The sequence below is a fragment of the Rana temporaria genome, chromosome 8 (assembly GCF_905171775.1).
Source record: "Rana temporaria chromosome 8, aRanTem1.1, whole genome shotgun sequence".
Classification (NCBI taxonomy): Eukaryota; Metazoa; Chordata; class Amphibia; order Anura; family Ranidae; genus Rana; species Rana temporaria.
The window spans coordinates 179555596-179583157 of NC_053496.1; the positions used below are offsets into that span (position 1 = coordinate 179555596).

The following is a 27562-nucleotide window of genomic DNA, read 5'->3' on the forward strand; positions in this document are numbered from 1 at the left end:
GAGACACAACATGGAGAAGATTCTAGAAGTCACCAAGAAGATGATGGAGCTGCTGACAGGAGAGGTGAGCGGTGCCGGGAATTCTGGGACATTATCCAGTAACAGACAAGGGATGGGTCTGGATGGTGACTGTATCATTGTGTGTGTCAGGTTCCTATAAGGTGTCAGGATGTCACTGTCTATTTCTCCATGGAGGAGTGGGGGTATTTAGAAGGACACAAGGATCTCTACAAGGACGTCATGATGGAGAATCAGCCGCCCCTCACATCACCGGGTAAGAGGAGACTTTATTGTAAAGGAGGGAGCAGTATGGAGGGTCCACCTAGATCCCCCATCATCTGATAAACACATAGAAACAATGGCCCGGATTCTCGTACCTCGGCGCATAGTTATGCTGGCGTAGTGTATCGAATATACGCTACGCCGACGTAGTGCAGAGCGGCGAGCACAGTATTCACAAAGCACTTGCTCCCTACGTAGCGCCGGCGTAACGTAAATTCTTCGGCATAAGCCGGCCTAATTCAAAGTAGGTTGAAGTGGGCATGATCTATTTTAATGAAGCGTGACCCCATGCCATCGATGGGCCGAACGAACGGCGCATGCGCCGTCCCGTGGAAACTAAGATACGTCGAATCACTGCCTACTACGTGAACGTAACCTACGCCCAGCCCTATTCACGTACTACTACGTAAACAACGTAAAATATGATGGTCCATACCTTAACATGACTTTCGTCGGACGTACGACTTACGTAAACTGAATGCGCCGGGCGCAAGTACGTTCGTGAATCGGCGTATATCTCACTCATTTGCATATTTGCAATGAGGCGGCCAGCGTAAATATGCGCCCAAGATACGCCGGCGTAGGAAAGTTACGTCGGTCGGAGGAAGCCTATTTTCAGGCGTATCTAGTTCTATGGGCACGGCGCATAGATACGACGGCGCACATTTACACTTACGCGGCATATCTGTAGATATGTCGGCGTAAGTGCTACGAGAATCCGGGCCAATGTATTCAGTCAGTGTGTGTGTTTCCTACAGATGGATCCAGTAATGGGAACCCACCAGAGAGATGTCCCCGTCCTCTGTATTCCCAGGATTCCACACAGGAAGATCACACCATCCCCCACCATCATCAGGTAGGTGGGACTGTATTCTAACCATGAGAAGACATTCTATGAAATTCCTGGTTCTTTCCTTTGTACAAATGTATTCTGATACCTTTGGGGTTTAGGGTGAAGAACGGAAAGACATCAAAATTGAGGTTAAAGAGGAAGAAGAAGAGAGGTTGGTGAGTGGAGATCAGCAGTCTATGGAGGAGGGTTGTCCTCTGGATTCCCACAATTCTACACAGGAAGATCTCCAATATACAGAGAATGGGAGATCAGGAGATCAGGTAGATGGGGCTGGGCACAAAGAACTAAAAGATAATTCTATGAGAGAACATTCTTCTATGTCATCTCTTATTATTGGCAGCAGTGTTTCCAGTTCTTATATTTTATCATCTCTGGCATTTAGAATGAAGAACGGAAAGACATCAAAGCTGAGCATAAAGAGGAAGAAGAAGAAGAGAGGTTGGTGAGTGGAGATCAGCAGTCTATGGAGGAGGGGGAGATGATTATGAAAAATAAACAGGAGGAATCTTCTCTACATCTCAACACAAGTAAGTAATAATCACTAATTACAGAAGCATTTCCTTTATATTATTTTATTTCTTTGCGGTTAAAGAATTCATTTTATATAACAGTAAGGCCCCGTACACACGACCGAACATGTCTGCTGAAACTGGTCCGCAGACCAGTTTCAGCGGACATGTTCGGTCGTCTGTATGTCCGACCGGACAATTTTCCGGCGGACAAATGTTTCTTAGCATGCTAAGAAACATGTCCGCTGGAAGCCTGTCCGTCGGACATGTTCGGTCGTCTGTACAGACTCACCGGACATGTCCGCTCGGCCGAAAGCCCTCGCATGCATCGAAGTGATATCGTGTATCGTGTCCGCGCCCATCAGACAGTCCGTCCGTGTGTACGAGGCCTTAGTTGAAGGTTCAAAAAAAACAAATGTTCTTGGAATTCACCCCCAAAAAAATGAAAACGTAAACCTGCTGTTTAGATGCGGATAAAAGAAGGAAATTTATATCAAGTTTGGCCCAATTTTCCAACAGGAATGAAATAATTCCATCCTGATCCCGAAAAGTCAGTCAGATAATTTCACACATCGACATTCTACTATTTTTAATTCCTACAAATATTAGTAGCTGAAGAAACCCTCAACATCACGGGGTGCTCAACCTGAGGTCCTCCCAGCTGTTGCGGAACTACAAGTCCCATGAGGCATTGCAAGGCTGACAGGTGCCTCTCAAAGCCAGGGGCATGATGGGACTTGTCATTTCGCAACAGCTGGAGGGCCACAGGTTGGGCTCCCCGTGCTCAATACAATATATTTTTTTGTGGGGGTTTAAAGTGATATAAACATACACTGGTCCCTTCTATTTCTGTATGTGGGTGATGGAGATGTAATTATAATCAATATCCAGCGGTCACATGACCCGGCTCTCTCCCAGCCTGTCTGCAGGGAAACAGTGGCAGGAGGAGCTTCTAGTCCTCTGTTGCTGGTCACATGTTCAGAATAAAAAAAAAAACTTTTGGAATACAAAGAAAAAACAAATATTTAATATCAATAAACTCTGAAAAACTGTTGGATGTTCTACCAACATAATGTATAAGACTTCTAACACTTATTGAAAACTTGGTTTCCAACAGATGGACTCTATCTATGGAAGTCTACTGAGGGACGTCTTGTTGTATCTCAAGGTTATGTTGCAGAAGATAATGGAATTGTACGATATTTTGTAGGAGTAAATCCCGTTACTCAAAGCATCCATCGCATACCTTCCCATCCAGACCGATCGATCCATCCCTCTAATTGTGAGGAACCTCCACATACATCCAATGGTGATAGTCAGGATGTCCATCTAAGACCTCACAGTGTGCCGACATCACCAGATCCACCCAATCCCAAGGAATGCTCTTCAAGCCCTCAAGGTGATCACACCAGAGTGGACTCGTTATCGTGCTCCGAGTGTGGGAAATCTTTCACTCAAAGCGAAGACCTTGTCGCGCACCAGAAAAAACACGCGACTGCGCGTCCTCACGTGTGCTCCGAGTGTGGGAAATGCTTCATCAACAGAAGAGACCTTCTTCGACACCAGAAACTTCACATGGACGATCGTCCTTATCCATGTTCAGAGTGCGGGAAATGTTTTACTGAGAAAAAAGTGCTCCTCACGCACCAGAAAAGTCACACAGGGGAGCGTCCTTTTTCATGTTCAGAGTGTGGAAAAGCTTTCATTCTGAAAAACGCACTGGTTAGACACCAGAGAATTCACAGTGGGGAGCGTCCGTTCTCATGTTCATTTTGTGGGAAACGTTTCATTCAGAAATCAGACCTTCTTCGACACCAGAAACTTCACACGGGTGAGCGTCCGTTCTCGTGTTCAGAGTGTGGGAAATGTTATACTGAGAAAGCAAAACTTCTTTTACATCAAAGAATTCACACGGGCGAGAGTCCTCATTTGTGTTCAGAATGCGGGAAATGTTTCATTATAAAAAACGCACTGGTTAGACACCAGAGAATTCACACAGGGGAGCGTCCTTATTCGTGTTCAGAGTGTGGGAAATGTCATACTGAGAAAGCAAATCTTCTCGCACATCAGAAAATTCACACGGGCGAGATTTCTCATTTATGTTCAGAGTGCGGGAAATGTTTCATTCGGAAATCAGACCTTCTTAAACACCAAAGAATTCACACTGGCGAGCGCCCTTTCCTATGTTCAGAGTGCGGGAAGAGCTTTACTGAGAAAGGCACACTTCTTACGCACCAAAGAATTCACACGGGTGAGTGCCCTTTCCTGTGTTCAGAGTGCGGCAAACGTTTCCATCACAAGAAAGCACTTATTACGCACCAGAGAATTCACACTGGTGAACTGCCTTTTTCATGTTCAGAGTGCGGGAAGTGTTTCGCTGAGAAAAAAACACTCCTCGCACACCAGAGAAAACACAGCCGCGAGCATTCCTTCTCGTGTTTAGAGTGCGGGAAGCGTTACACGGAGAAGGCAAAACTTCTTGCACACCAAAAAAATTCACACGGGTGAAAGTTCTTATTTATGTTCAGAGTGCAGGAAAGTGATAAAAGTTTCTGGAATCTTTATTGAAACATGTTAATTTTGAAGGTTGCTGAGGACAAGAGAAAGGTCATTTGCTGTGTATGCAGCCATGGGCGTCCGCTCCATAGGGCAAGGGGGGGCAATTGACCCCCCCTGGAAAATCAAGAAGGTTTTGAAGAGTGAAGAGCGCCGCGGTGACAGGCAGGTTAGAACAGTAAGAGAGAGGCGAGCTGCTTGGCGGTGGCATTGCAGGGGGGGGGGGGGGCGGGGGGTGGTCTGGTAAGGGGTGACACCACTGCACCTGACCAACCAACCCCTTCTCTAGTGGCCGCGGGCTGTCTGAGCGGTCCGGGCTGGATGTCACAAAGGCACAGCAAGTAGAGTGAAGCCGCCTCCCCCTACAGTGTTTATGTGTACACAGGGGGAGGGAACATGCTGTGCCGTGCTGATGGCTGATCTGAGGTACTGAATGGGATAGGGGAGGGAGGGTGTGTCTGCGCTAAAAGGGGGGGGGGGGGTTTATGCTCAAGGGGGATCCATCTGTGCTGAAGGGGGGTCTGTGCTTAAAGGGGGTCCATCTGTGCTGAAGGTAGGGTCTGTGCTGAAGGGGGAGGTCCATCTGTGCTGAAGGTAGGGTCTGTGCTTAAAGGGGGTCCATCTGTGCTGAAGGTAGGGTCTGTGCTTAAAGGGGGTCCATCTGTGCTGAAGGTAGGGTCTGTGCTGAAGGGGGAGGTCCATCTGTTCTGAAGGGAGGGATCTGTGCAGATTGGGGGGAATCTGTGCTGAATGGGGGGTCCATCTGTGTTAAATGGGGGGTCTGTGCTGAAGGGGGGTCCATCTGTGCTGAAGGGAGGTCTGTACATTCTCTAGGTTATATTTATATGGGCATGGAGTGAAGCTGAATTATCTCAAGAACTATTTTATGCTGCTAGCTGGCCGCGTTATCGGTAAAGCGATTTACCATCGTTTTAGCTGCACTATTCGTTCGCTAGTGGGGTGTTTTTAACCCCGCTAGCGTTTGAAGAAAGGGTTAAATGCGACTGTGTATCGCCGCTGCCGAATTCGCCCCCCCTGAAAAAATTTCAGCGGACGCCCATGTATGTAACATCTATTTCTAAAGTGCTATGTCAGGACAATAGGTGGAGTTACTTAATATACACAAGTGGGTATTACTTCTGTGTTACTTCTGTAAAACGGAAAGCATCACCTTCCTTGGAGCGATGCTAAATGTAAATAATGCTTAGCTTAGCTTTAAAAACAGTATAAGAAAACATGTGGTTTGACTAGTGAGTAAGGGAGAGGAAGCTGGGGGTAGGAGGCCCACCCATCATGAGTATGTACCATCAGATCCCTCCTTCTGAAGCTACTATCTTACCATGTGTTACCAGCTGTCATTATGTAAGCCTTGTCTTTCGCTTGTCTTTCTTGAAGAATAAACTCACACTTTTGAAGATAGCCTAGCTCTTGAATTTTGGAACGAAACGCCCAGAAAGAAGAAACTAATAGATTTTACACGTGTCTTGGTCTATTTCAACTCTTAAGGCGGCCATACACGGTTCAAATTTCGAAAGAATTTTCGTACGAATTTCGCACCGTTAGTGGGGCTGCAGCAACAGCCAATTTTTGTGGGCAAACAAATTTGAGAAATCCGAGATGTTGGAATTTTTTTGAAAAACAAACGTTTTTCTGATCAATGATGGGAGAATCGTGCAAGAAATGTAATAGAAAAAAAAACGCGCATGTGCAAGAAAATAATATTCCCGGCCGGAGAGAAACAAATATTCCCGGAGAGAAACGAATATTCCCGGAGAGAAGCGAATGTTCCCGGCAACATGAATATTTTGTCGGCCGAATTTCGAAAATCAATGGTGGCATCATCGGATCACAAAAAAACGAACTTTCTGATTTTGAAAAGAAAATTTGTTCGAAATTCGACTGTGTATGGCCTGCTTTACATTGGCGAGCATCAGGGGATTTGTTTATTTTCCCTAACTACTTGACAACAGGAGGGAGATGAAGAGACGAGATGAAAACTTTCATGATTGATCAAGTCTTGGGGGGGAAAAAAACAATCAAAGAACTTAGGAAAAAGAGGCGTTTGTGTTCCATCAGACGTGGACAGAAGGTTCAAAGCACAAGGGTGACTTTTTCGCTGTCTGTTTTTTCACCTGCAGATCGCTTGTAAAACTTGCAAGCAGAAGAAAAAAAACAAAGACTCAGCTTACGAGGTTGATTGACAAAGCCATTTGGACAGTATGTTTCAAGATATCGTGGAAATCCAGCGAGGGCTTTCAGGTTGTGAAAAGCGTAAACGTTTCCGCATGTGGAGATTTCTGCCACAGAAAAGTCTCACGGAAGAAGTGTTGAAATGGGAAAGAAGGCTTCACGTTATAAAGGCCACCATTGTAGATACAACAGGCAGATGTACTCTTTGGGTGAGCTAATATGAAAGTCGGATTTTGATGTTTTGGACGGTCCAAGAACAGGCAAACACTACGCTACACAAACACATCTCATTCCTTTCGCATACATAAAAGGCGAAAGACATTTTTCAATACACACGCATCCTTACATTTTGTTTACTTTAGGCCTATTTACAGCCTACCTAAACATTACATAAACACGAGTCAAGGAACAAGGCAAAAGCTACAAGAATAAGGATTGCGCTACCCTGGTAGAGGACCTATCTCTACCTAATCATGCGCCATAACCTAAAATTAGCACCTAATTTTAGGTTATGGCTATCTGATGACGCAATATAACTTGCGAAACGCGTAGAGGCTGCTGTTAGCACATGGCACATGATTAGGTAGCGCTAGGTCCTCTACCAGGGTAGCGCAATCCTTATACTACACCAACTACCTTTTGGGCAAGCCACCACAGAGTGACTTGCACCCTTTTGATTGCAGCAAACCATTCAATATAGAATTTTTTTTCCGTTTGCGCCAGTAACACCCGTCCCATAAAAGCTACAAGAGAACTATTCTTTAGGGTTGTTCCGATACCGATACTAGTATCGGTATCGGGACCGATTCCGAGTATTTGTAGGAGTACTTGTACTCCCGCAAATACCCCCGATGCCAGATCCGATAAACCACCCGCCGCGCCCGCCGCCGCCGTTACGCCGCATCCCCGCTACCGACTGCTTAATACGCGCGGGGAACATCACAGCTTTCATTTGAATAGCTGTAATGATTCGCGCCGCGCTGCATATAGACACTCCCCCTTGCTCAGGTGAACTGTCCAATCCCGAGCAAGGGGGAGTGTCTATACGCAGCACGGCGCGAATCATTACAGCTATTCAAATGAAAGCTGTGATGTTCCCCGCGCGTATTAACCAGTCGGCGGCAGCGGGGATGCGGCGGGATGCAGGTAAGGGGGACATGGCTGCATATGGGGGACATGGCTGGATATGGGGGGGAGACATGACTGGATATGGGGGGAGACATGGCTGCATATGGGGGGACATGGCTGCATGGGGGGGACATGGCTGCATGGGGGGGGACATGGCTGGATATGGGGGGAGACACGGCTGTATATGGGGGGAGACATGGCTGCATATGGGGGACATGGCTGGATATGGGGGGGGAGACATGGCTGGATATGGGGGGGGAGACATGGCTGGATATGGGGGGACATGGCTGGATATGGGGGGGACATGGCTGCATATGGGGGGACATGGCTGGATATGGGGGGGGACATGGCTGGATATAGGGGGGGACATGGCTGGATATGGGGGGGACATGGCTGCATATGGGGGGGACATGGCTGGATATGGGGGGGACATGGCTGGATATGGGGGGACATGGCTGGATATGGGGGGACATGGCTGGATATGGGGGGGACATGGCTGCATATGGGGGGGACATGGCTGCATATAGGGGGGACATGGCTGCATCTGTGGGGGGACATGGCTGCATTTGTGGGGGAACATGGCTGCATTTAGGGACACATTTAAAAAAAAGTATCGGTATTCGGTATCGGCGAGTACTTGAAAAAAAGTATCGGTACTTGTACTCGGTCCTAAAAAAAGTGGTATCGGGACAACCCTACTATTCTTCAAAGGAAAAAGTTACGGACAATATTCTTCCAAGAAAAAGCAACGAATAAAGACAAAGCAACAAATCAATGCAAAGGAAAAGCGATACCCACTGTGGATAAAAACGCTGCACACCCCTAATAGAACTTGAAAAAAAGAAAAGGTACCCCTAGGGGCTTTGAGTTGCAGCAATGAGTGAAGATGATACAGATAATGAAAATTTGTATATAAGTATAAAGTTTACAGTTCGAATAGCATCAAGTGTAAAAAATGGTCTGATAAGTATCAGGACATGAGCTCCAAAAAGGACATATAAACAAAGGCTAATACGCGTAAAAAATGGCCGGTAACAGTCAGTACATCATTAACCACTTAAGGACCGCCTCCTGCACATATACGTCGGCAGAATGGCACGGCTGGGCACAAGCACGTACAGGTGCGTCCTCTTTAAGTGCCCAGCCATGGGTCGCGGACGCGCGCCCGCGACCCGGTTCGAAGCTCCGTGACCGTGACCGCGGGACCTAATCGCCGCTGGAGTCCCGCAATCGGTCCCCTGAGCTGAAGAACGGGGAGAGCTGTGTGTAAACACCGCTTCCCCGTTCTTCACTGTGGCGCCATCATCGATCGTGTCATCCCTTTTATAGGGAAACACAATCAATGACATCACACCTACAGCCACACCCCCCTACAGTTAGAAACACAAATGAGGTCACACGTAACCCCTTCAGCGCCCCCTTGTGGTTAACTCCCAAACTGCAATTGACATTTTCACAGTAAACAATGCATTCTTAATGAATTTTTTGCTGTGAAAATGACAATGGTCCCAAAAAAGTGTCAAAATTGTCCGATGTGTCCGCCATAATGTCGCAGTCACGAAAAAAATCTCTGATCGTCGCCATTAGTATTAAAAAAAAAATTATTAATAAAAATGCAATAAAACTATCCCATATTTTGTAAACGCTATAAATTTTACGCAAACCAATCGATAAACGCTTATTGCGATTTTTTTTAACAAAAATAGGTTGAAGAATATGTATCGGCCTAAACTGAGGAAAAAAAATTTATATATTTTTGGGGGATTTTTATTATAGAAAAAAGTAAAAAATACTGGGGCAGATTCACGTACATCGGCGCATATTTGCGTCGGGCGTAGCGTAGCTAAGATACACTACGCCGCCGTAACTTACATTTTTTTTGGAATCCTCAAAGAATTTGCGCCGTAAGTTACGACGGCGTAGTGTATCTTTGGCGGCGTAAGGGCGCGCAATTCAAATGGATGTGATGGGGGCGTGTTTTATGTAAATATGTCGTGACCCGACATAAACAACGTTTTTTTTAATGGCGTTGTTTGCGTAAGTCGTTCGCGAATAGGGATTTGCGTAAAATGACGTCACCGTCGTAAACGTTGGATTGTTCCTGTTTATTTTCGAGCATGCGCACTGGGAAACCCCCACGGACGGCGCATGCTCGAAAATGAACAGGAACAATCCAACGTTTACGACGGTGACGTCATTTTACGCAAATACCTATTCCTGAACGACTTACGCAAACGACGTAGAAAATTCAAAATTTGACGCGGGAACGACGGCCATACTTAACATTGAGTACGCCTCATAATAGCAGGGGTATACTATAAAAAAATGCTCCGGCCGGACGTATGTTCGTGGATCGCCGTAACTAGCTAATTTGCATACTCGACGCGGAATTCTACGGAAACGCCACCTAGCGGCCGCCGAAAAAGTGCACCTAAGATCCGACGGCGTACTAAGACGTAGGCCTGTCGGATCGATCCCAGATGCAGTCGTATCTGGTTTTATAGATACAAAACAAAGATACGACGCAGGAGCTTTAAAATTACGCGGCGTATCAATAGATACGCCGGCGTAATTCTTTTGTGAATCTGCCCCACTGTTTTTTTTTTCAAAATTGTCGCTCTATTTTTGTTTATAGCGCAAAAAATAAAAACCGCAGAGGTGATCAAATACCACCAAAAGAAAGCTCTATTTGTGGGAAAAAAGGACGCCAATTTTGTTTGGGAGCCACATCGCACGACCGCGCAATTGTCAGTTAAAACGACGCAGTGCCGAATCGCAAAAACTGGCCAGGTCCTTTAGCTGCCTAAAGGTCTGGGTCTTAAGTGGTTAATAAGGAAACTAAGTTTAATGCTGCATATAAATGTTTATGAATATTTAAGCCCTGAACAACAGAAAATGTGTTATTACATGTGGTCATTCAAAGCACAAACAAGGGCCAGATTCTCAAAAGAGTTACGACGGTGAATCTCAGGAAACACCGTCGTATCTCTGTTTTTGGCCCCGGGTATCTATGCAAGTGATTCCTAGAATCATTTTCGCATAGATACGGCCAAGATCCGACAGGTGTAAGTCACTTACACCGTCGGATCTTAGATGTAATTCGACGCTGGCCGCTAGGTGGCGTTTACGTTCAGTTCTCATTTGACTATGCAAATGAGCCTGATACACCGATTCCCAAACGAATTTGCGTCGTTTACTTTGTTTCCGTAAGCGTAAGGTTACCCCTGCTATATACGGGGTAAACTTACGCCAGTCCGCCATATGCCATGTTAAGTATGGCATCGGGTCAGCGTCGTCTTTTTCCCTCGGTTACGTCGTTTTACTAAGTCGTCCGCGAATACAACTTTACGTCAATAACGCTCACGTCGGCGTCATTGACGTTTTCCGTTGTGAGCTGGAGCATGCGCACTGGGCTCTTTTTCCGCCCGGCGCATGCGCAGTTCGATCGGCGCGGGGGCGCGCTTAATTTGAATACAAGCCGCCCCCTTTGAATTACGCGGCCATACGCCGGCCCATTTACCCTACGCCGCCGCAAATTACGGAGCAAGTGCTTGGAGAATACGGCACTTGCTCCAGTAAGTTGCGGTGGCGTGGTGTAAATGGTTTACACTACGCCAACGCTGATTCTTTGAGAATCTGGCCTTAAGATTGTGGAAAGTTAAAGATTGAGCAATTTTTTACAAAAGATTCCAAACTTGGATTTGGTTATTAAATTAAAAGTAGTAGATTGTTCTAATTTACTTAAGGCCACCCAGGAAAAAAAATATTAAAATATTAACGTTTTGTTCAATCTAAAAATGATATAAATTTGTAGGAAAAAGCAATTGTTAAAAGGTTTTTGTAATTGAGTATTTCTGATAAAAGTAAAGACTTTGGTTGGGGGAGGAATTTTCTCGGGGAAATGGCCAATCGCAGTTCATGGGCAGGAACCAATCTGTGAATTTCATGAGATTGTCCTCTAAACACCCTCCCTCCTTCTGAAGCTACCATCTTACCATGTGTTACCAGCTGTCATTATGTAAGCCTTGTCTTTTGCTTGTCTTTCTTGAAGAATAAACTCAGACTTTTGAAGATAGCCTAGCTCTTGAATTTTGGAACGAAACGCCCAGAAAGAAGAAACTAATAGATTTTACACGTGTCTTGGTCTATTTCAACTCTTACACACATCATTCCTTTAATCCAGGACACATAATAATTACACAGGGTCTGAGGCTAGTTTAATGCAGCTAAGGCACCAAGTAAGTTTAATTACCACCTAAATCAGCCACAGAACCTGTGTAATTTAATATATGTCCTGGATTAAAGTGATGATGTGGCAACCCTACTGTGCAGTTGCATGAGAGTCGTGTTATCGTGGCCTGGTCTATCGAGAGGCCGAGGGTGTGGGACCCAGAGGGAAGACCGGACAAAGATTGAAGCCCTGGATCGGTCCCAGCATTGCGCTGAATGACACCATAGGACAGGTAAGTCTGCCATAATGTACTAATATGCTGTGCATACTAGCACATTATGCCATAACCTTAGTCATAAGGGTTATGACTAAGGCCTTATAGGCTGAAACGCGTCAACTGTTTTCATTTGCATTTGTTTACAGTGGCTTGTCAATAAAAACAAAGATTTTTAAAGGAGCAACAACCGGAGTGCGGATCTTTTTTCCTACATTATGCCATAACCTACCTGGTGGGGCTTAAAACAAATTTTTTATAGCCGGCTTTACTTCCTTTATAACTGTGTGCCTAGCCGGTATTTGTGCACTGTGGGGAGGTGCTTTTTACTAGGGGAAGACATGGTTCCTTGTCTCTGCTTTGCAGGAACGCAGGATCCAAGCCTTCCCTACTGACAGAACAGCCACCTGCCTTGTTTACATTGGCAGCCTGCCGTTCTGCCTCTGTACCTAACGATCGGTGGGTGCCCGGCGGACATCAAGTCTGTGGTACCCGCTGATCGGCTACCGCTGTGCATAATCACAGCAGGAGCGAGCCGCCAACGGCGCATTCGCTTCCGCTGCCCGGAAGTGCCGTGTAACGCCACCCAGAGTATAAAAGGGGTTAAAGTCGTTTAAGACATTCCATAGCCGAATACAAAGGCAGCTACCGAACACTCCAACCAGCCAAACAAGAAAAGAGGAAAAAGAGGAGGTTCCTACAACCTGCTCATATTACTCTAGCAATACACAGAAACATAAAATTAACATGAGCTAATTAACTAATCCCTTACAGCAGCCGAAGTGACTCCCTCCCTACAATACACATTATCATACATATCGACACAGAACTCCTTCATACAATTGCAGGGTCAATTAGCACAGATGATAATGGGTGAAAGAGACGCTCTTTGTCTCTGTTCATCACAGAAGCATGAAACAGCATGCAAAAATGAAACTGAAACAGTAAGTACATTATATGATTGATTTTTATCTATTTTTAATAATTTTTAAAGGGAATCAGTTAACTATTATGTCTCTATAACCTGTAAACAGTCATTTCAGCAAAAAAAAAAAATTCCTTTACAACTCCTTTAAGCACATGATCTAAATGTGAAAGGCGTCAACAGCTTGTCCTGCTTTGCTTCTCTGTGAGGACAATAAATATAATTTTTTTTCATTGCTTATGCTTTGACAAAGGAAATGCTTGAAACACTACAGTACTGTCAGGTCACCTGTGGCTAGATGACAAGTGCACCAATTGGAGTCAGGAGTGCCCCACAAGGTAGTGAACCCTATAGCAGACTGCTGCGGATGGACCACAGAGTGGATATGGAGGAGAGGTTCGCTGGGGCAGAAACAGGGATCCTACAGAAAGCTTAAGCCCAAGATTCCACAGGGAGCGGAGTCTGAGGCCCTGTACACACGATCAGTCAAAACTGATGAAAACGGACTGAAGGTCCGTTTCATCGGTTAACCGAAGAAGCTGACTGATGGTCTGATGTGCCTACACACCATCAGTTCAAAAACCGATCGAGTCCAACGCGGTGACGTAAAACACAACGACGTGCAGAAAAAAATGAAGTTCAATGCTTCCAAGCATGCGTCAACTTGATCCTGAGCATGTGTGGGTTTGGAACCGATGCTTTTGTGTACTAACCATCGGTTTTGAGGGATCGGTCAGGCGTCCATCGGTCCAATTTTAAAGCAAGTTCTAAATGTAGCGCCCCCTTGCTTTCAGCATGGGCACTACGCTAAAATTAGTGGGGAATGGGAGAGTTACCTTGCTCCCATTCGGTGTTTGTTTAAATTTGGGACTTCTGTCGTTCCAGAAATGTCCACTGGGTCAGTCTGTGGTCAGGGGGTGCAATGCCACCTCTGGCCGGCAGTTGGCGCCAGAGGGGTTCTGGCAGAGCAGGTCTTTCCCAGCAGCCAATTAGAGGAGTTTTCCCTCGCGAGGCATGCTGGGGGAGGGTATATCTGTGACAGGGGTCATGTGTTAAGAAATCTTCGCGGGGTCCCCGTTCCAGGTGCGATACCCACCTTCAGGGTACGTGCATCCATGGACCCCGCCGGCGCGGCCCACCTGGCCAAAGCTGAACTCTGCATCGAACCTCATCCTGAGGAGAGAAGGAACCCCAGTGCTTCGCTGGGTTCCAAGGCCTGTTGAGAAAATCCCAGTCTGGGATCAGGTGTCCGGACCACTGACAGGTATGCTTGCTGTCATCCGGGGACCCTTTATAGAAAAGTATACTGGGAGGATTCTCTTTTCCTTATTCACCCAAGTCCTCTATTGAAACTGGCCTGTGGCAGAGGCCCTAGAGCCAGGTCCGTGAGAGAGACCTGTTCCTCCTAGTATTATCCAGAGTGACACTCCGGCTGCCAGGCCTGTCATAGGGGTCTGTCTGGGGGCACTTCACCCACTCCATGGAGAGTGGCGACGTGTAACGAAATTGGTTCTACACAGAGCAGTGTTGATTGCTCCGTTCTATATCCAGGCATGATACCGCATGGTTCTCTTTCTTCCTTCATCAACCTTGACCTTCGCAAATTTTGTTGATGTTGGCCGTGTTTGGCCTGGACAATAAAGCATTGAAAACTCTTTATTGGATGTCTGGACCTCCACTCACTGCTGCTACTCTCACAATTACACCCCTAGACACTGTCAGGGTAACTTAGTAGGCCGATCCCAAATCAACCAGCGGCTCCTTTGGGGGTAGCGCTACATACATTTTTGGACCGAAGGATAACTGACCGATGGGGCCCACACACGGTCGGTTTGGACCGATGAAACTGAACTTCAGTCCGTTTTCATCGGTTTGGTCTGATCGTGTGTACAGGGCCTGAGATCCAGCTGGCATTCACCAGAGCCTCTAGTGGTGAGAATAGTCTTCGCTGCAACTGGATCCAGGACGCGGCCCCCTGAGTCCCCTAGGTCACGCTCTGTAGGGAGAGAGGGGAAGCAGCCACTCAGGACACAAGAGGTAGTGAAGGGTAAGCCAAGGTCGGGGCAACAAGCAGACAAGGATAACCAAGGGACAGGCCAAGGGGCCAAGGGTCAGGGTCACAGGCAAACAGGAGTAGTCGGAGACAAGCCAAAATTGGTACACAGAGATAACGTAGCACACGGCAAGCAGGAACACAATACTAACAAACAACGTTGATCAGCAAGGCAGCCCTGCAGTGCAACGGTTAATATAGAGTTCCTGGGATGGCCTGGGGTGAAGCCATACAGGGAGGAGAGATGAGAGCAGCCAGATAAGAGAGTCTGGCCTCTAATGAACACATGGAGAGAAAGGTAAGCTGACAGACATTATTGCATATCAATGACAAGTACGCTTTTCTATTGACCTACAAATCCAGAGAACATAAAATAACCACCTAAGGTAGGGTGACCAGACATCATCAGTTTCAGGGGACAGTCCCCTGATTGAGGACACTGTCCCCGGACCAAGTCTGTCCCTGGTTTTGTCCCCAGATTGGATTTAATAAGGCGCAGGGACAATTTCAAAGTCAGTGCAGAATTAAAATAAAAAAATTAGAATTACACCCCCCGATCCGCTGTGCCTACTAGCATAGGGGGGTTGTATTTTTCCCATTATCTGTGCCCCTTTCTGATGATCATGTGCTGGTCGGAGCGGAGGGAATATTTCTTCAGCTTCGCTCGCATGTTCTTCTGCCTTGGCTTAAATCCGGGCCAGCCACCTGCCTATCTCCTTGCCTTCCCTGGCGGAGTGATCTTCCTCCGCTCCCCATCCAGTAGTAGTCGGGGGACCGAAGAGTAAGATTTGAGAGGCTGTGAGGCGGGCGGTGGCGTCGATGGGCAGAGAGTCGCTGATTGCCACCATTACCAGTAAAGAAAAAATATGTTCCCAGATTTCATTTTAAATATCTGGTCACATAAACCTAAGCCAATAACTTTTGCAAAGTATGTTTGACTTTTAACTTGCGCAAGAACACAGAAGAATGTTTTCAGTGCTCAGAAACAACGGAGGCGGCAGTCTTTATATTCACCCCAAGATGGCGATCTCACGAATTGTGAGTGGAACGCATAAACAGGAAATGAGGTATGGTACTCACAGGAAGTAGTATTAAGGGCAGGAAGTGAGGTAATAAAAAAAAAAACAAGTTTCCAGTAAAGTAGCAAGAAGTAGAGAGGAGGCATTGCTGGAACTGAGGAGGTAATAAGATATTATTTTATATTTACATCCAATTACAACCCCTTCCCAACCTCTCCCCATTGTGTCCGGCCTCTTCCTTTAACTATTGATTGACTGCCTCATCTATGGGGAAAAGGAACGATTTTGTCCAATTAATTCTAAATCCGGAGTAATCTCCAAATTCCTGTATCAGCCTGAAGGCCCCCCAAAGTGAGGGTCCTGGAACTTGCAGATACAAAAGCATGTCATCTGCATTCACAGACCAGCCAGAGTAGGAGTAGATCTTAGCTTTACTTCCAGGTGCTCTATGTCCAGAGCAAACAGGAGGGGCGATAGTGGACACCCCTGCCTAGTTCCCCTGGATAAAGGGGTCTGAGATGCCGTTAACCCTTAGTCTGATCAACAGATCTGTGTACAGCAGCCGCATCCAGGAAATAAGATGCAAAACAAGTATGCCCACTCTACTGAGTGAAAATACTTTTTGGTATCTAAGGAGGCTACTACTCTTGTTCCATCACTTGGAAGTAAAATGTTCCTAAATGACATACTGGTGACCGAAACCCAAACGGATATTCTAACCCAGGTTTTCTCAACTGGGGTTTCATGGAACCAAAGGGTTCCTCCAGTGGTTGCTAGAGAAGCTCTCACTGACACCATTGATCTTTTTAGCTACAGTATCTGTAAAGGGGTAATTCTTCCTAATGACCACAAGTGTAAGGAGCTTTCTCCCCACTGACCATCACACTAATGTATCCTGAGTTGTAGATATAGTCATTTGTAGCACGGGTTCTCTGAGACAATAAATGCTGACCGGAGAGGTGAGGAGGATTCTGGGAGGTCACATGACATCACTCTCCTCTCTTTACTTAAGATTCAGATCGGACCAGAGGTGAGGAGGATTCTGGGAAGTCTGTAGTGATAATTTTTACTTTCTATCCTTACACAGGTTTATAAAGTAGTGAAGAAAACATCAAGTGAACTATTTACACCCAACATTTATGTGAAAGGGGCATCACCCATCACAGTGCCTCCACCTCATTACCTGAAAGAAAACCGTGGAAAGAAAGTTCTAGAAGTCACCAACAAGATCATTGTTCTGCTGACAGGAGAGGTGAGCGGTGCCGGGAATTCTGGGACATTATCCAGTAACAGACAAGGGATGTGTCTGGATGGTGACTGTATCATTGTGTGTGTCAGGTTCTTATAAGGTGTCAGGATGTCACTGTCTATTTCTCCATGGAGGAGTGGGAGTATTTAGAAGGACACAAGGATCTCTACAAGAACGTCATGATGGAGAATCAGCCGCCCCTCACATCACTGGGTAAGAGGAGACTTTATTGTAAAGGAGAGAGCAGTACGGAGGCTCCACCTAGATCCCCCATCATCTGATAAACACATAGAAACAATGTATTCAGTCAGTGTGTGTGTTTCCTACAGATGGATCCAGTAATGGGAACCCACCAGGGAGATGTCCCTGTCCTCTGTATTCCCAGGATTCCACGCAGGAGGATCACACCATCCCCCACCATCATCAGGTAGGTGGGACTGTATTCTAACCATGAGAGGACATTCTATGTACCTTTGTACATATGTATTCTGTTATGTTTGGGGTTTAGAGTGAAGAAGTGAAAGACATCAAAGAGGAAGAAGAAGAGAGGTTGGTGAGTGGAGATCAGCAGTCTATGGAGGAGGGTTGTCTTCTTGATTCCCACAGATCTACACAGGAAGATCTCCAATATACAGAGAATGGGAGATCAGGAGATCAGGTAGATGGGGCTGGGCACAAAGAACTAAAAAATATTTCTATGGGAGAACATTCTTCTATGTAATTTCTTATTATTGGCAGCAGTGTTTCCAGATGTTATATTTTATCATCTCTGGATTTTAGAATGAAGAACAGAAAGACATCAAAGTTGAGCGTAAAGAGGAAGAAGAAGAGAGGTTGGTGAGTGGAGATCAGCAGTCTGTGGAGGAGGGTTGTCCTCTGGATTCCGGGGATTCCACCCAGGAAGATCACAGTTATAAAGATAATGATCGGGTAGATGGGACTGGCCAAAAAGAACTAAAAAATTATTCTATGAGAGGACATTCCTCTTTGTAATCTCTTGTTCCTTTTTCTAAATGTATTCTGTCATCTTTGGGGTTTAGGATGAAGATTTTAAAGACAAAGTTGAAGTTAAAGAGGAAGAAGAAAAGAGGTTGGTGAGTGGAGATCAGCAGTCTATGGAGGAGGGTTGTCCTCTGGATTCCAAGGATGCCACCCAGGAAGATCACACCTATAAAGAGAATAATCTGGTAGATGGGACTGGGGGAAAAAAACGTAAAAATAATTCTGAGTGGACATTCCTCTATGTAATCATTTATTGTTGGCAGCAGTTTCCAGATTATATATTTTATAATTTCTGGAATTTAGAATGAAGAACGGAAAGACATCAAAGCTGAGTATAAAGAGGAAGAAGAAGAGAGGTTGGTGAGTGGAGATCAGCAGTCTATGGAGGAGAGAGGTCCTCTGTATTCCCGGGATTTTCCCAAGAAAACCCCCAGTTATAAAGAGAATGATCAGGTAGATGGGACTGGGTAAAAAAATAATAATAATAATAATTCTATGAGAGAACATTCTTCTATGTAATCTCTTGTTCCTATTTATAAATCTTTGGGGTTTAGGGTGAAGAACGGAAAGACATTAAAGTTGAGTATAAAGAGGAAGAAGAGAGGTTGGTGAGTGGAGATCAGCAGTCTATGGAGGAGGGGGAGACGATTATGAAAAGTAAACCAGTGGAATCTTCTCTACTTCTCAACACAAGTAAGTCATAAACACGAATTACAGAAGCATTTCCCTTTTTTAATTTACTTCTTTGAGTTTAAAGAATTCATTTTGTAAAATTTCATGGGTTCAATCAAAAGACAAATGTTCTTGGAATTCACCCCCAAAAAAATAAAATGTAAACCTGCTGTTTAGATGCGGATGAAGGAAGGAAATTTATATCAAGTTTGGCCCAATTTTCCAACAGGAATAAAATAATTCCATCCTGATCCCGAAAAGTCAGTCAGATAATTTCACACATCGACATTCTACTATTTTTAATTCCTACAAATATTAGTAGCTGGAGAAACCCTCAATATCACGGGGTGCTCAACCTGAGGTCCTCCCAGCTGTTGCGGAACTACAAGTCCCATGAGGCATTGCAAGGCTGACAGGTGCCTCTCAAAGCCAGGGGCATGATGTGACTTGTTGTTTCGCAACAGCTGGAGGGCCACAGGTTGAGCACCCCGTGCTCAATACAATATATTTTTGTTTTTGGGTTTAAAGTGATATAAACATACACTGGTCCCTTCTATTTCTGTATGTGGGTGATGGAGATGTAATTATAATCAGTACCCAGCAGTCACATGACCCGGCTCTCTCCCAGCCTGTCTGCAGGGAGGAGCTTCTAGTCCTCTGTTGCTGGTCACATGTTCAGAATAAAAAATAAAACGGCCTTTGGAATACAAAGTAAAAACAAATATTTAATATCAATAAACTCTGAGAAACTGTTGAATGTTATACCAACATAATGTATAAGACTTCTAACACTTATTGAAAACTTGGTTTCCAACAGATGGACTCTATCTATGGAAGTCTACTGAGGGACGTCTTGTTGTATCTCAAGGTTATGTTGCAGAAGATAATGGAATTGTACGATATTTTGTAGGAGTAAATCCCGTTACTCCAACCATCCATCACATACCTTCCCATCCAGACCGATCGATCCATCCCTCGAATTGTGAGGAACCTCCACATACATCCAATGGTGATAGTCAGGATGTCCATCTAAGACCTCACAGTGTGCCGACACCAACAGATCCAGGAGTGGACCCGTTATCATGTTCCGAGTGCGGGAAAATCTTCATTTACAGAAGACACCTTCTTCTACACCAGAAACTTCACGTGGGCGATCGTTATTCATGTTCAGAGTGCGGAAGATGTTTTACTGAGCAAAAACTGCTCCTCAGGCACCAGAAAATTCATACAGGGGAGCGTCCTTTTTCATGTTCAGAGTGCGGAAAATCTTTCATTCTGAATAACGCACTGGTTCGACACCAGAGAATTCATACAGGGGAGCGTCCGTTCTCATGTTCAGAGTGCGGAAAATGTTTTACTGAGCAAAAACTGCTCTTCAAGCACCAGAGAATTCATACAGGGGAGCGCCCTTTTTCATGTTCAGAATGCGGGAAATGTTTTACTGAGAAAAAACTGCTCCTCAGGCACCAGAAAATTCATACTGGGGAGCGTCCTTTTTCATGTTCAGAATGCGGGAAATGTTTCATTTTTAAAAACGCACTGGTTAGACATCAGAGAATTCACAGTGGGGAGCGTCCGTTCTCGTGTTCATTTTGTGTGAAATCTTTCATTAAAAGAGGAAACCTTCTTAAACACCAGAGAATTCACACGGGGGAGCATCATTATTCGTGTCCAGAGTGCGGGAAAGCTTTCTTTGAGAAGAGAAAACTTGTTATACACCAGAGAAGGCACAGGGGGGAGCGTCCGTTCTCATGTTCAGAGTGCGGGAAATGCTTTACTGAGGAAAAATTGCTCCTCAGTCACCAGAAAAATCATACAGCGGAGCGTCCTTTTTCATGTTCAGAGTGCGGGAAATGTTTCATTCTGAAAAACACACTGGTTAGACACCAGAGAATTCACAGTGGGGAGCGTCCATTCTCGTGTTCACTTTGTGGGAAATCTTTCACTCAAAGAGGAGACCTTCTTAAACACCAGAGAATTCACACGGGGGAGCGTCCATTCTCATGTCCAGAGTGCGGGAAAGCTTTCATTGAGAAAGGAAAACTTGTTATACACCAGAGAAGGCACAGGGGGGAGCGTCCATTCTCATGTTCAGAGTGTGGGAAATGTTATACTGAGAAAGCAAAACTTCGAGCACATCAGAGAATTCACACGGGCGAGAGTCCTCATTTATGTTCAGAGTGCGGAAAATGTTTCATTCAGAAAGCAGACCTTCTTAAACACCAGAGAATTCACACTGGCGAGCGCCCTTTCTCTTGTTCAGAGTGCGGGAAGTGCTTTACTGAGAAAGGCACACTTCTTACGCACCAAAGAATTCACACAGGAGAGCTCCCTTTCCTATGTTCAGAGTGTGGGAAATGTTTTCGTCACAGGAAAGCACTTATTAGGCACCAGAGAATTCACACTGGTGAATTGCCTTTTTCATGTTCAGAGTGCGAGAAATGTTACACGGAGAAGACAAAACTTCTTGCACACCAGAAAAATTCACACGGGTGAAAGTCCGTATTTATGTTCAGAGTGCGGAAAATGTTTCATTCAGAAATCAGACCTTCTTAAACAAAAAAAAAATTCAAGTTCAATGCTTTCAAGCATGCGCCGACTTGATTCTGAGCATGCGTGGATTTTTAACCGATGGACGTGCCTACAGATGATCGTTTTTTTTTTCTATAGGTTTTTTATCCATCAGATAATTTTAAAACAAGTTCCTAATTTTTTAACCGATGGATAAATAACCGATGGGGCCCACACACGATCGGTTTAGTCTGATGAAAACGGTCCTTCAGACCGTTTTCATCAGACAAACCGATCGTGTGTGCGCGGCATTAGGGTTATGACTAAGGCCTTATAGGCTGAAACACGTCAACTGTTTTCATTTGCTTTATGTTCACTGTGGCTTGTCAATAAAAACAAAGATTTTTTAAGGAGCAACAACTGGAGTGTGGATCTTTTTTCCTACATTATGCCATAATCTACCTTGGGGGGGCTTAAAACAAATTCTTATAGCCGGCTTTACTTCCTTTATAACTGTGTGCCTAGCCCATATTTCACATAAACTGAAACATGGAACCAAACTGTTAGTCTCATTTTTTTCATGTATAACATCTGGGGAAGACAATCACAACATGTATATGAATTCAGTGCATTTATAGAGAAAATGGTCTTTAATGAAGAAAAGAAGGGGAGAGCGGTCATAGAATGCAGTATTGATGGTGGAGGAGATCTGTCGGAGAATGTAGTGTGGATGGTGGAGGAGAGCTGTCGGAGAATGTAGTGTGGATGGTGGAGGAGAGCTGTCGGAGAATGTAGTGTGGATGGTGAAGGAGAGCTGTCAGAGAATGTAGTGTGGACAGTGGAGGAGAGCTGTCGGAGAATGTAGTGTGGATGGTGGAGGAGATCTGTCGGAGAATGTAGTGTGGATGGTGGAGGAGAGCTGTCAGAGAATGTAGTGTGGATGGTGGGAGGAGAGCTGTCGGAGAATGTAGTGTGGATGGTGGAGGAGATCTGTCGGAGAATGTAGTGTGGATGGTGGGGGAGATCTGTCGGAGAATGTAGTGTGGATGGTGGAGGAGAGCTGACGGAGAATGTAGTGTGGATAGTGGGGGGCAGAGCTGTCAGAGAATGTAGTGTGGATGGTGGAGGAGAGCTGTCGGAGAATGAAGTGTGGATGGTGGAGGAGAGCTGTCGGATAATTTAGTGTGGATGGTGGAGGAGAGCTGTCGGAGAATGTAGTGTGGATGGTGGAGGTGAGCTGTCAGAGAATGGAGTGTGGATGGTGGAGGAGAGCTGTCGGAGAATGTAGTGTGGATGGTGGAGGAGAGCTGTCGGAGAATGTAGTGTGGATGGTGGAGGAGAGCTGTCGGAGAATGTAGTGTGGATGGTGGGAGGAGAGTTGTCGGAGAGAGTAGTGTGGATGGTGGAGGAGAGTTGTCGGAGAATGTAGTGTGGCTGGTGGGAGGATAGCTGTCGGAGAATGTAGTGTGGATAGTGGAGGAGAGCTGTCGGAGAATGTAGTGTGAATGGTGGAGGAGAGCTGTTGGAGAATGTAGTGTGGATGGTGGAGGAGAGCTGTCGGAGAATGTAGTGTGGATGGTGGGGCGTTGCTCTTGATTAAGCACATGATCTGAGTGTGAAAGGCATAAACAGCTTGTCCTGCTTTGCTTCTCTGTCTGTGAGGACAATAAAACGGAAAATGTATTGCCAAATACTTACCGTAATTTTCCTTTCCTGATTGACTCCATGGCAGACTACATGTGGGTTAACCCCGCCTCCTCTCCAATGCTATACGACCCCATACCCTATAAGTTGGAGCTCACTGCTAAGGACTGTGTTCCGTTTCTAGCCGACTCTTAGTCCAACTCTTCTATTCGTACTCATGGGTGGGAACTCCGTCTGCCATTGAGTCTATAAGGAAAGGAAGATTACGGTAAGTATTTGGCAATACATTTTCCATTTTCCTGACAGACTCCATGGCAGACTATGTGTGGGAAATAACTAGCCAATCCACATGGGTGGGTATACTGGTGAAAAGCAACTTAATATGCCATGCCAACCGACAGGATTCTTCCACTAAAAGATCATAGAGAAAACAGGCTTTATGCAAATAAAGTGACCTAAAGGCCTAAAAGGAGGCCCACAAGGCTGCTTTACAGACAGCATAAGAAACTGCATGCCGGGCTACTACCTACGAAGTCTTCAGACCCCTGGTAAAATGAGCCATCACCGCTTCTTGAAGAGTCCAACCCCTTAGCTTACAAGCCCGCTGGATGGATTGGACAATCCAGGCTGCAAACAATATGGACGAAGCTTGCTTCCCTTGTTACTGCTGGAGTGCTGGATAAACCGATTAGTTAGAAAGTCTAAAGGAAGAAGAAACTTGCAGGTACTTCTACACTATTCCCCCTATCGCCGAGGGTGGACCACGATGGAGCCTGAGACCCTGAATGTAGGTAAGACAACTTCTTGGATCTCATGGAATAGAGATGTAACTTTACGGACTTGAACTTCGAATGGGAGTAAGGACCCTCCGGTCCCGGGAGGTAGTCAGAAATGGCCTTAAATGGCTCAGGACCCTACCTCAGAGACTCCTTTCCCGAAATAATGGCAACTACCAAGGCGATTTTGCAGAAAAAAAATCTTTGATAGAACGCAGTGCCGAACCTGCGGTACTGAATCCAGTCAGTAAGACAGGAAGAAGAGGGAGCTTCATTGGGGCCTGAGTCTTGCCACCCCACGGAAGACCTGCTGGATTAAAGGGTAAATGGCCCTCGATATTCCGGAGAAGGCCGATAGGGCTGAGACTTGAACCCTGAGGGGCTGACATAAATAGACAGACCCTAAGCCGGAGAGAAAAAAGCCGGGGGTATTTTGGGATCTCGGCCTTCTGCCTGGTCTATCCGTAGAATAAGAATCCAACAAACTTTGTCCACATTCTCCCGTAGCCCTTAATCGTGTTTGCCTTCTCAAGCTCATGAGGGTGGAAATCCTTCTTGACACGTACCCAAGGATTTCCGGCCCCTGCCTCTCACAAACCAATCACCTGTCCCAGAAATGCTGGAAGGGGTTCAGGGCTGCTTCCTAGAAAAAAAGGCTTGGTCTAGGAGGAAAAGGAACCAGGTCCCAGAAGCTGGGCCGGGTCAGGAGAGGAAAACATGGCTTGTTTTAGCCAGTAAGACGCCACCAGCACACCCTCGAACACTTCTGTCTGAAAGAACCTAAGACGAACAGGGAAAGGCATATACCTTGCTGAAAACTCTGCCAGTCTGTCAACATCTCATTTCGAAGGCTTGGCTGCAACGACCCCGGTCCTTCTCATCTTGCAGTTGCCGGGAAATGCAATAGGTCCACTTTGGGATTGACTCCCAAGGCCATGACCTGGACTCCAAGAACAAAGTCTACAGTGATTTTGGCCAGGTTTCTTGGGTCCATAATATAATGGGCTTGACTTCTTGGGGCTGCCCAGCTTGTTGGATGGTAGACAGAATCTTCATTTGATTCTCTAGAGTTTTCTAAACTTGTTTAGGTAGGTTAGGTCTATCACAGGACACCATAACCCATTTCCCTTTAGCGCCAATAAGAGAGGGGAATACAACCCTTGGAACTCTTTTCCCTTCGGGACAGTCGCTTTGGCCTTTTGTGCCATCGATGAAACCGCATAGGACAGTGACACCTGCTTCTTTCTTCTAACCGTGGTCGCAGAGCAGAAACAAAACAAATTCTTTCTGAAACCCCGCCTGTGCTTCTCTTGAACACTTCGGCCCTTCGCCCTTCGTATTCTTCGCTTGGGCCTCTTCTGGCCTGGCAGACATCCATCCTGGGGTAAGCATCTAGCCGTGACTGAGGACAGCACAGTCCAGGTCAACGGGAGAAACAAGTTGACAGAGGCTTCACCCCAGGAGGAGCACTCGTCAGCTTCAATTCCTGGCCTATTAAGCCCCTGGCGAATTCTTCCGAACCTCCTTTGAGCATGGAGTACACACAGGGCCGGACTTACCATTGGGCTTGACTGGGCTCAAGGCCATGGGCCCCGCCCAATAGGGGGCCCCGGGCCCAATCGCGGCAACCCCCCATTCGGGAAAATCGCGGCAACCCCCTCCCGCAATTTTGCGGCAATCCCCTCCCGCAATTTTGTGGCAATCGCTGCAATCCCTTCCTGCAATTTTGCGCCAATCCCCCGTTCGTGGCTATCACGGCAACCCCCTCCCGCAATCACGTTGTTTGCAACGCTACAGTACACTTTTCTATTACTCTACAAGTCCAGAGAACATAATATAACCACCTAAGGCCAATGAAAAAGCCAATAACTTTTGCAAAGTATGTACGTTTTTTTTCCTTGGTTGACTTTAATCTTGCGCAAGAACATGGAAGAATGTTTTCAAAGTGTTCAGAAACAGCGGAGGCAGCAGTCTTTATATTAACCCCAAGATGGCGATCTCACCAATTGTAAGTGGAACGCATAGACAGGAAATGAGGTATGATACAGACAGGAAGTAGTATTGAAGGCAGGAAGTGAGGTAAGGAAAAAAAAAACAATAGTTTCCGGTGAAGTAAAGGTAGAGAGGAGACGTTGCTGGAACTGAGGAGGTAATAAGATATTATTTTATATTTATGTCCAATTGCAACCCCTTCCCAACCTCTCCCCATTGTGTCCGTCCTCTTCCTCCATATTTGTGATGCCTTTAACCAATGATTGTGTCCGTCCTTTTCCTCTATATACACGTGATGTATTTTTATCTCCGGCAAATTCTGCTACACACCTGTATATGATATACAATTACTATACTTCAAACTCAAACACCCTCTATAAATACAGAAATACGACAAACTCGAACCCTCTATTGAGATTTCCCTCTGGGGAAAATATACTGCACTTCTTCTCCTGGTAGGACATCCAGATCACGTTATTAAAATATCCTATACAGGTTCCTTCTTCAAACTCCCTTGACCACCACGACTCTACTCTTTCATGGTAGTCCACCTACCTATCTAAGCACTCCTTGGGTGTCACATACAACTCGATCTCCTTCCCTCCTCTTCCTCTTTCCGTAGAAGTCCACAAAGGCCTTCAGGTGATCCCTGAAAGCCCATCTCTTCAGGAAAGCTCATCTTATTATTATTATTGTTATTATTATACAGGATTTTTATGGTGCCAGCAGTTAAAGTGGTTGTAAACCCCAAAAATGGTAAAAAAAAAAAACTACACGACAAAGGCATAATAAACTAGTATGACTAGCACACTAGCTCATTATGCATTACTTACCTTAAATCGAAGCCCCCGAAGCCGTCCTCATCTCCCCCCTCTGGCCACAGACATCTCTCCCGGAGGTTACTTTTGGGTATCGCCACTCTGGCACTCTGATTGGCCGGAGCGGCGATGACGTCACCCCGCATATGCGTGTGGGAGCTGTCAAAACTGGAATTATTTATTCAGAAAACCGGCATTCTCAGTGTGCCTGCACCGTTGTCTGTAGACAACGGTGCATTCTTTGTGGCAATTATCGCCTAAACCATGTAGGTTTAGGAGATATTGCAAACACCTACAGGTAAACCTTAATCTAGGCTTACCTATAGGTAAAACATGTCAGAGAGGGTTTACAACCAGTTCACCCTAAAACAATTATCTAACATTACATCCAGCATACTAACGACATGTAAAGTATGCTGGTATTTTTTTTTTTTTTCCGTACATACCGTTTAATTGTTATTTTCTCCCAGGCTTCCGGGTTCTGATTTCCGCGGGACTGGGCGTTCCTATTGCGAGCCTAGATGATTGACGTGTTTTGAAAAACTTCCCATGGTGCATAAAGCGCGTCACCAGTTTTCTGTAAATAGCCGACCTGCGAGTCGGCGCCTGCGCCCGCCGTGTAGTGCTGAATGCACAGGTGCCATATAGAGCCGACTCGCAGGTCGACTATTTACGGAAAACTGGTGACGCACTTTATGCGCCATGGGAAGTTTTTCACAACACGTCAATCATCTAAGCTTTCAATAGGAACGCCCAGTCCCGCGGGAATCAGAACCCGGAAGCCTGGGTGAAAATAACAATTAAACGGTATGTATGGAGAAAAAAAAAATACCAGCATACTTTACATGTCGTTGGTATGCTGGATGTAATGTTAGATAATTGTTTTAGGGTGAACCTCCACTTTAACACAGCACTTTAGAATTTAAAAGGGAGAACGT

At 45.7% G+C, this 27562-nt stretch overlaps 1 protein-coding gene across 1 annotated transcript in view; it reads left to right on the forward strand.

The window, feature by feature from the left end:
* Positions 1 to 27562, forward strand: part of LOC120910546 (zinc finger protein 850-like) — a 1103195-nt gene that overhangs the window by 1058015 nt on the left and 17618 nt on the right. The window contains 7 exon segments of the mRNA XM_040322301.1: positions 17718 to 17867; positions 17990 to 18139; positions 18250 to 18396; positions 18515 to 18664; positions 18766 to 18904; positions 19701 to 21358; positions 21360 to 21464. Of these exon segments, the coding sequence (XP_040178235.1) occupies positions 17718 to 17867; positions 17990 to 18139; positions 18250 to 18396; positions 18515 to 18664; positions 18766 to 18904; positions 19701 to 21358; positions 21360 to 21464 (2499 nt within the window).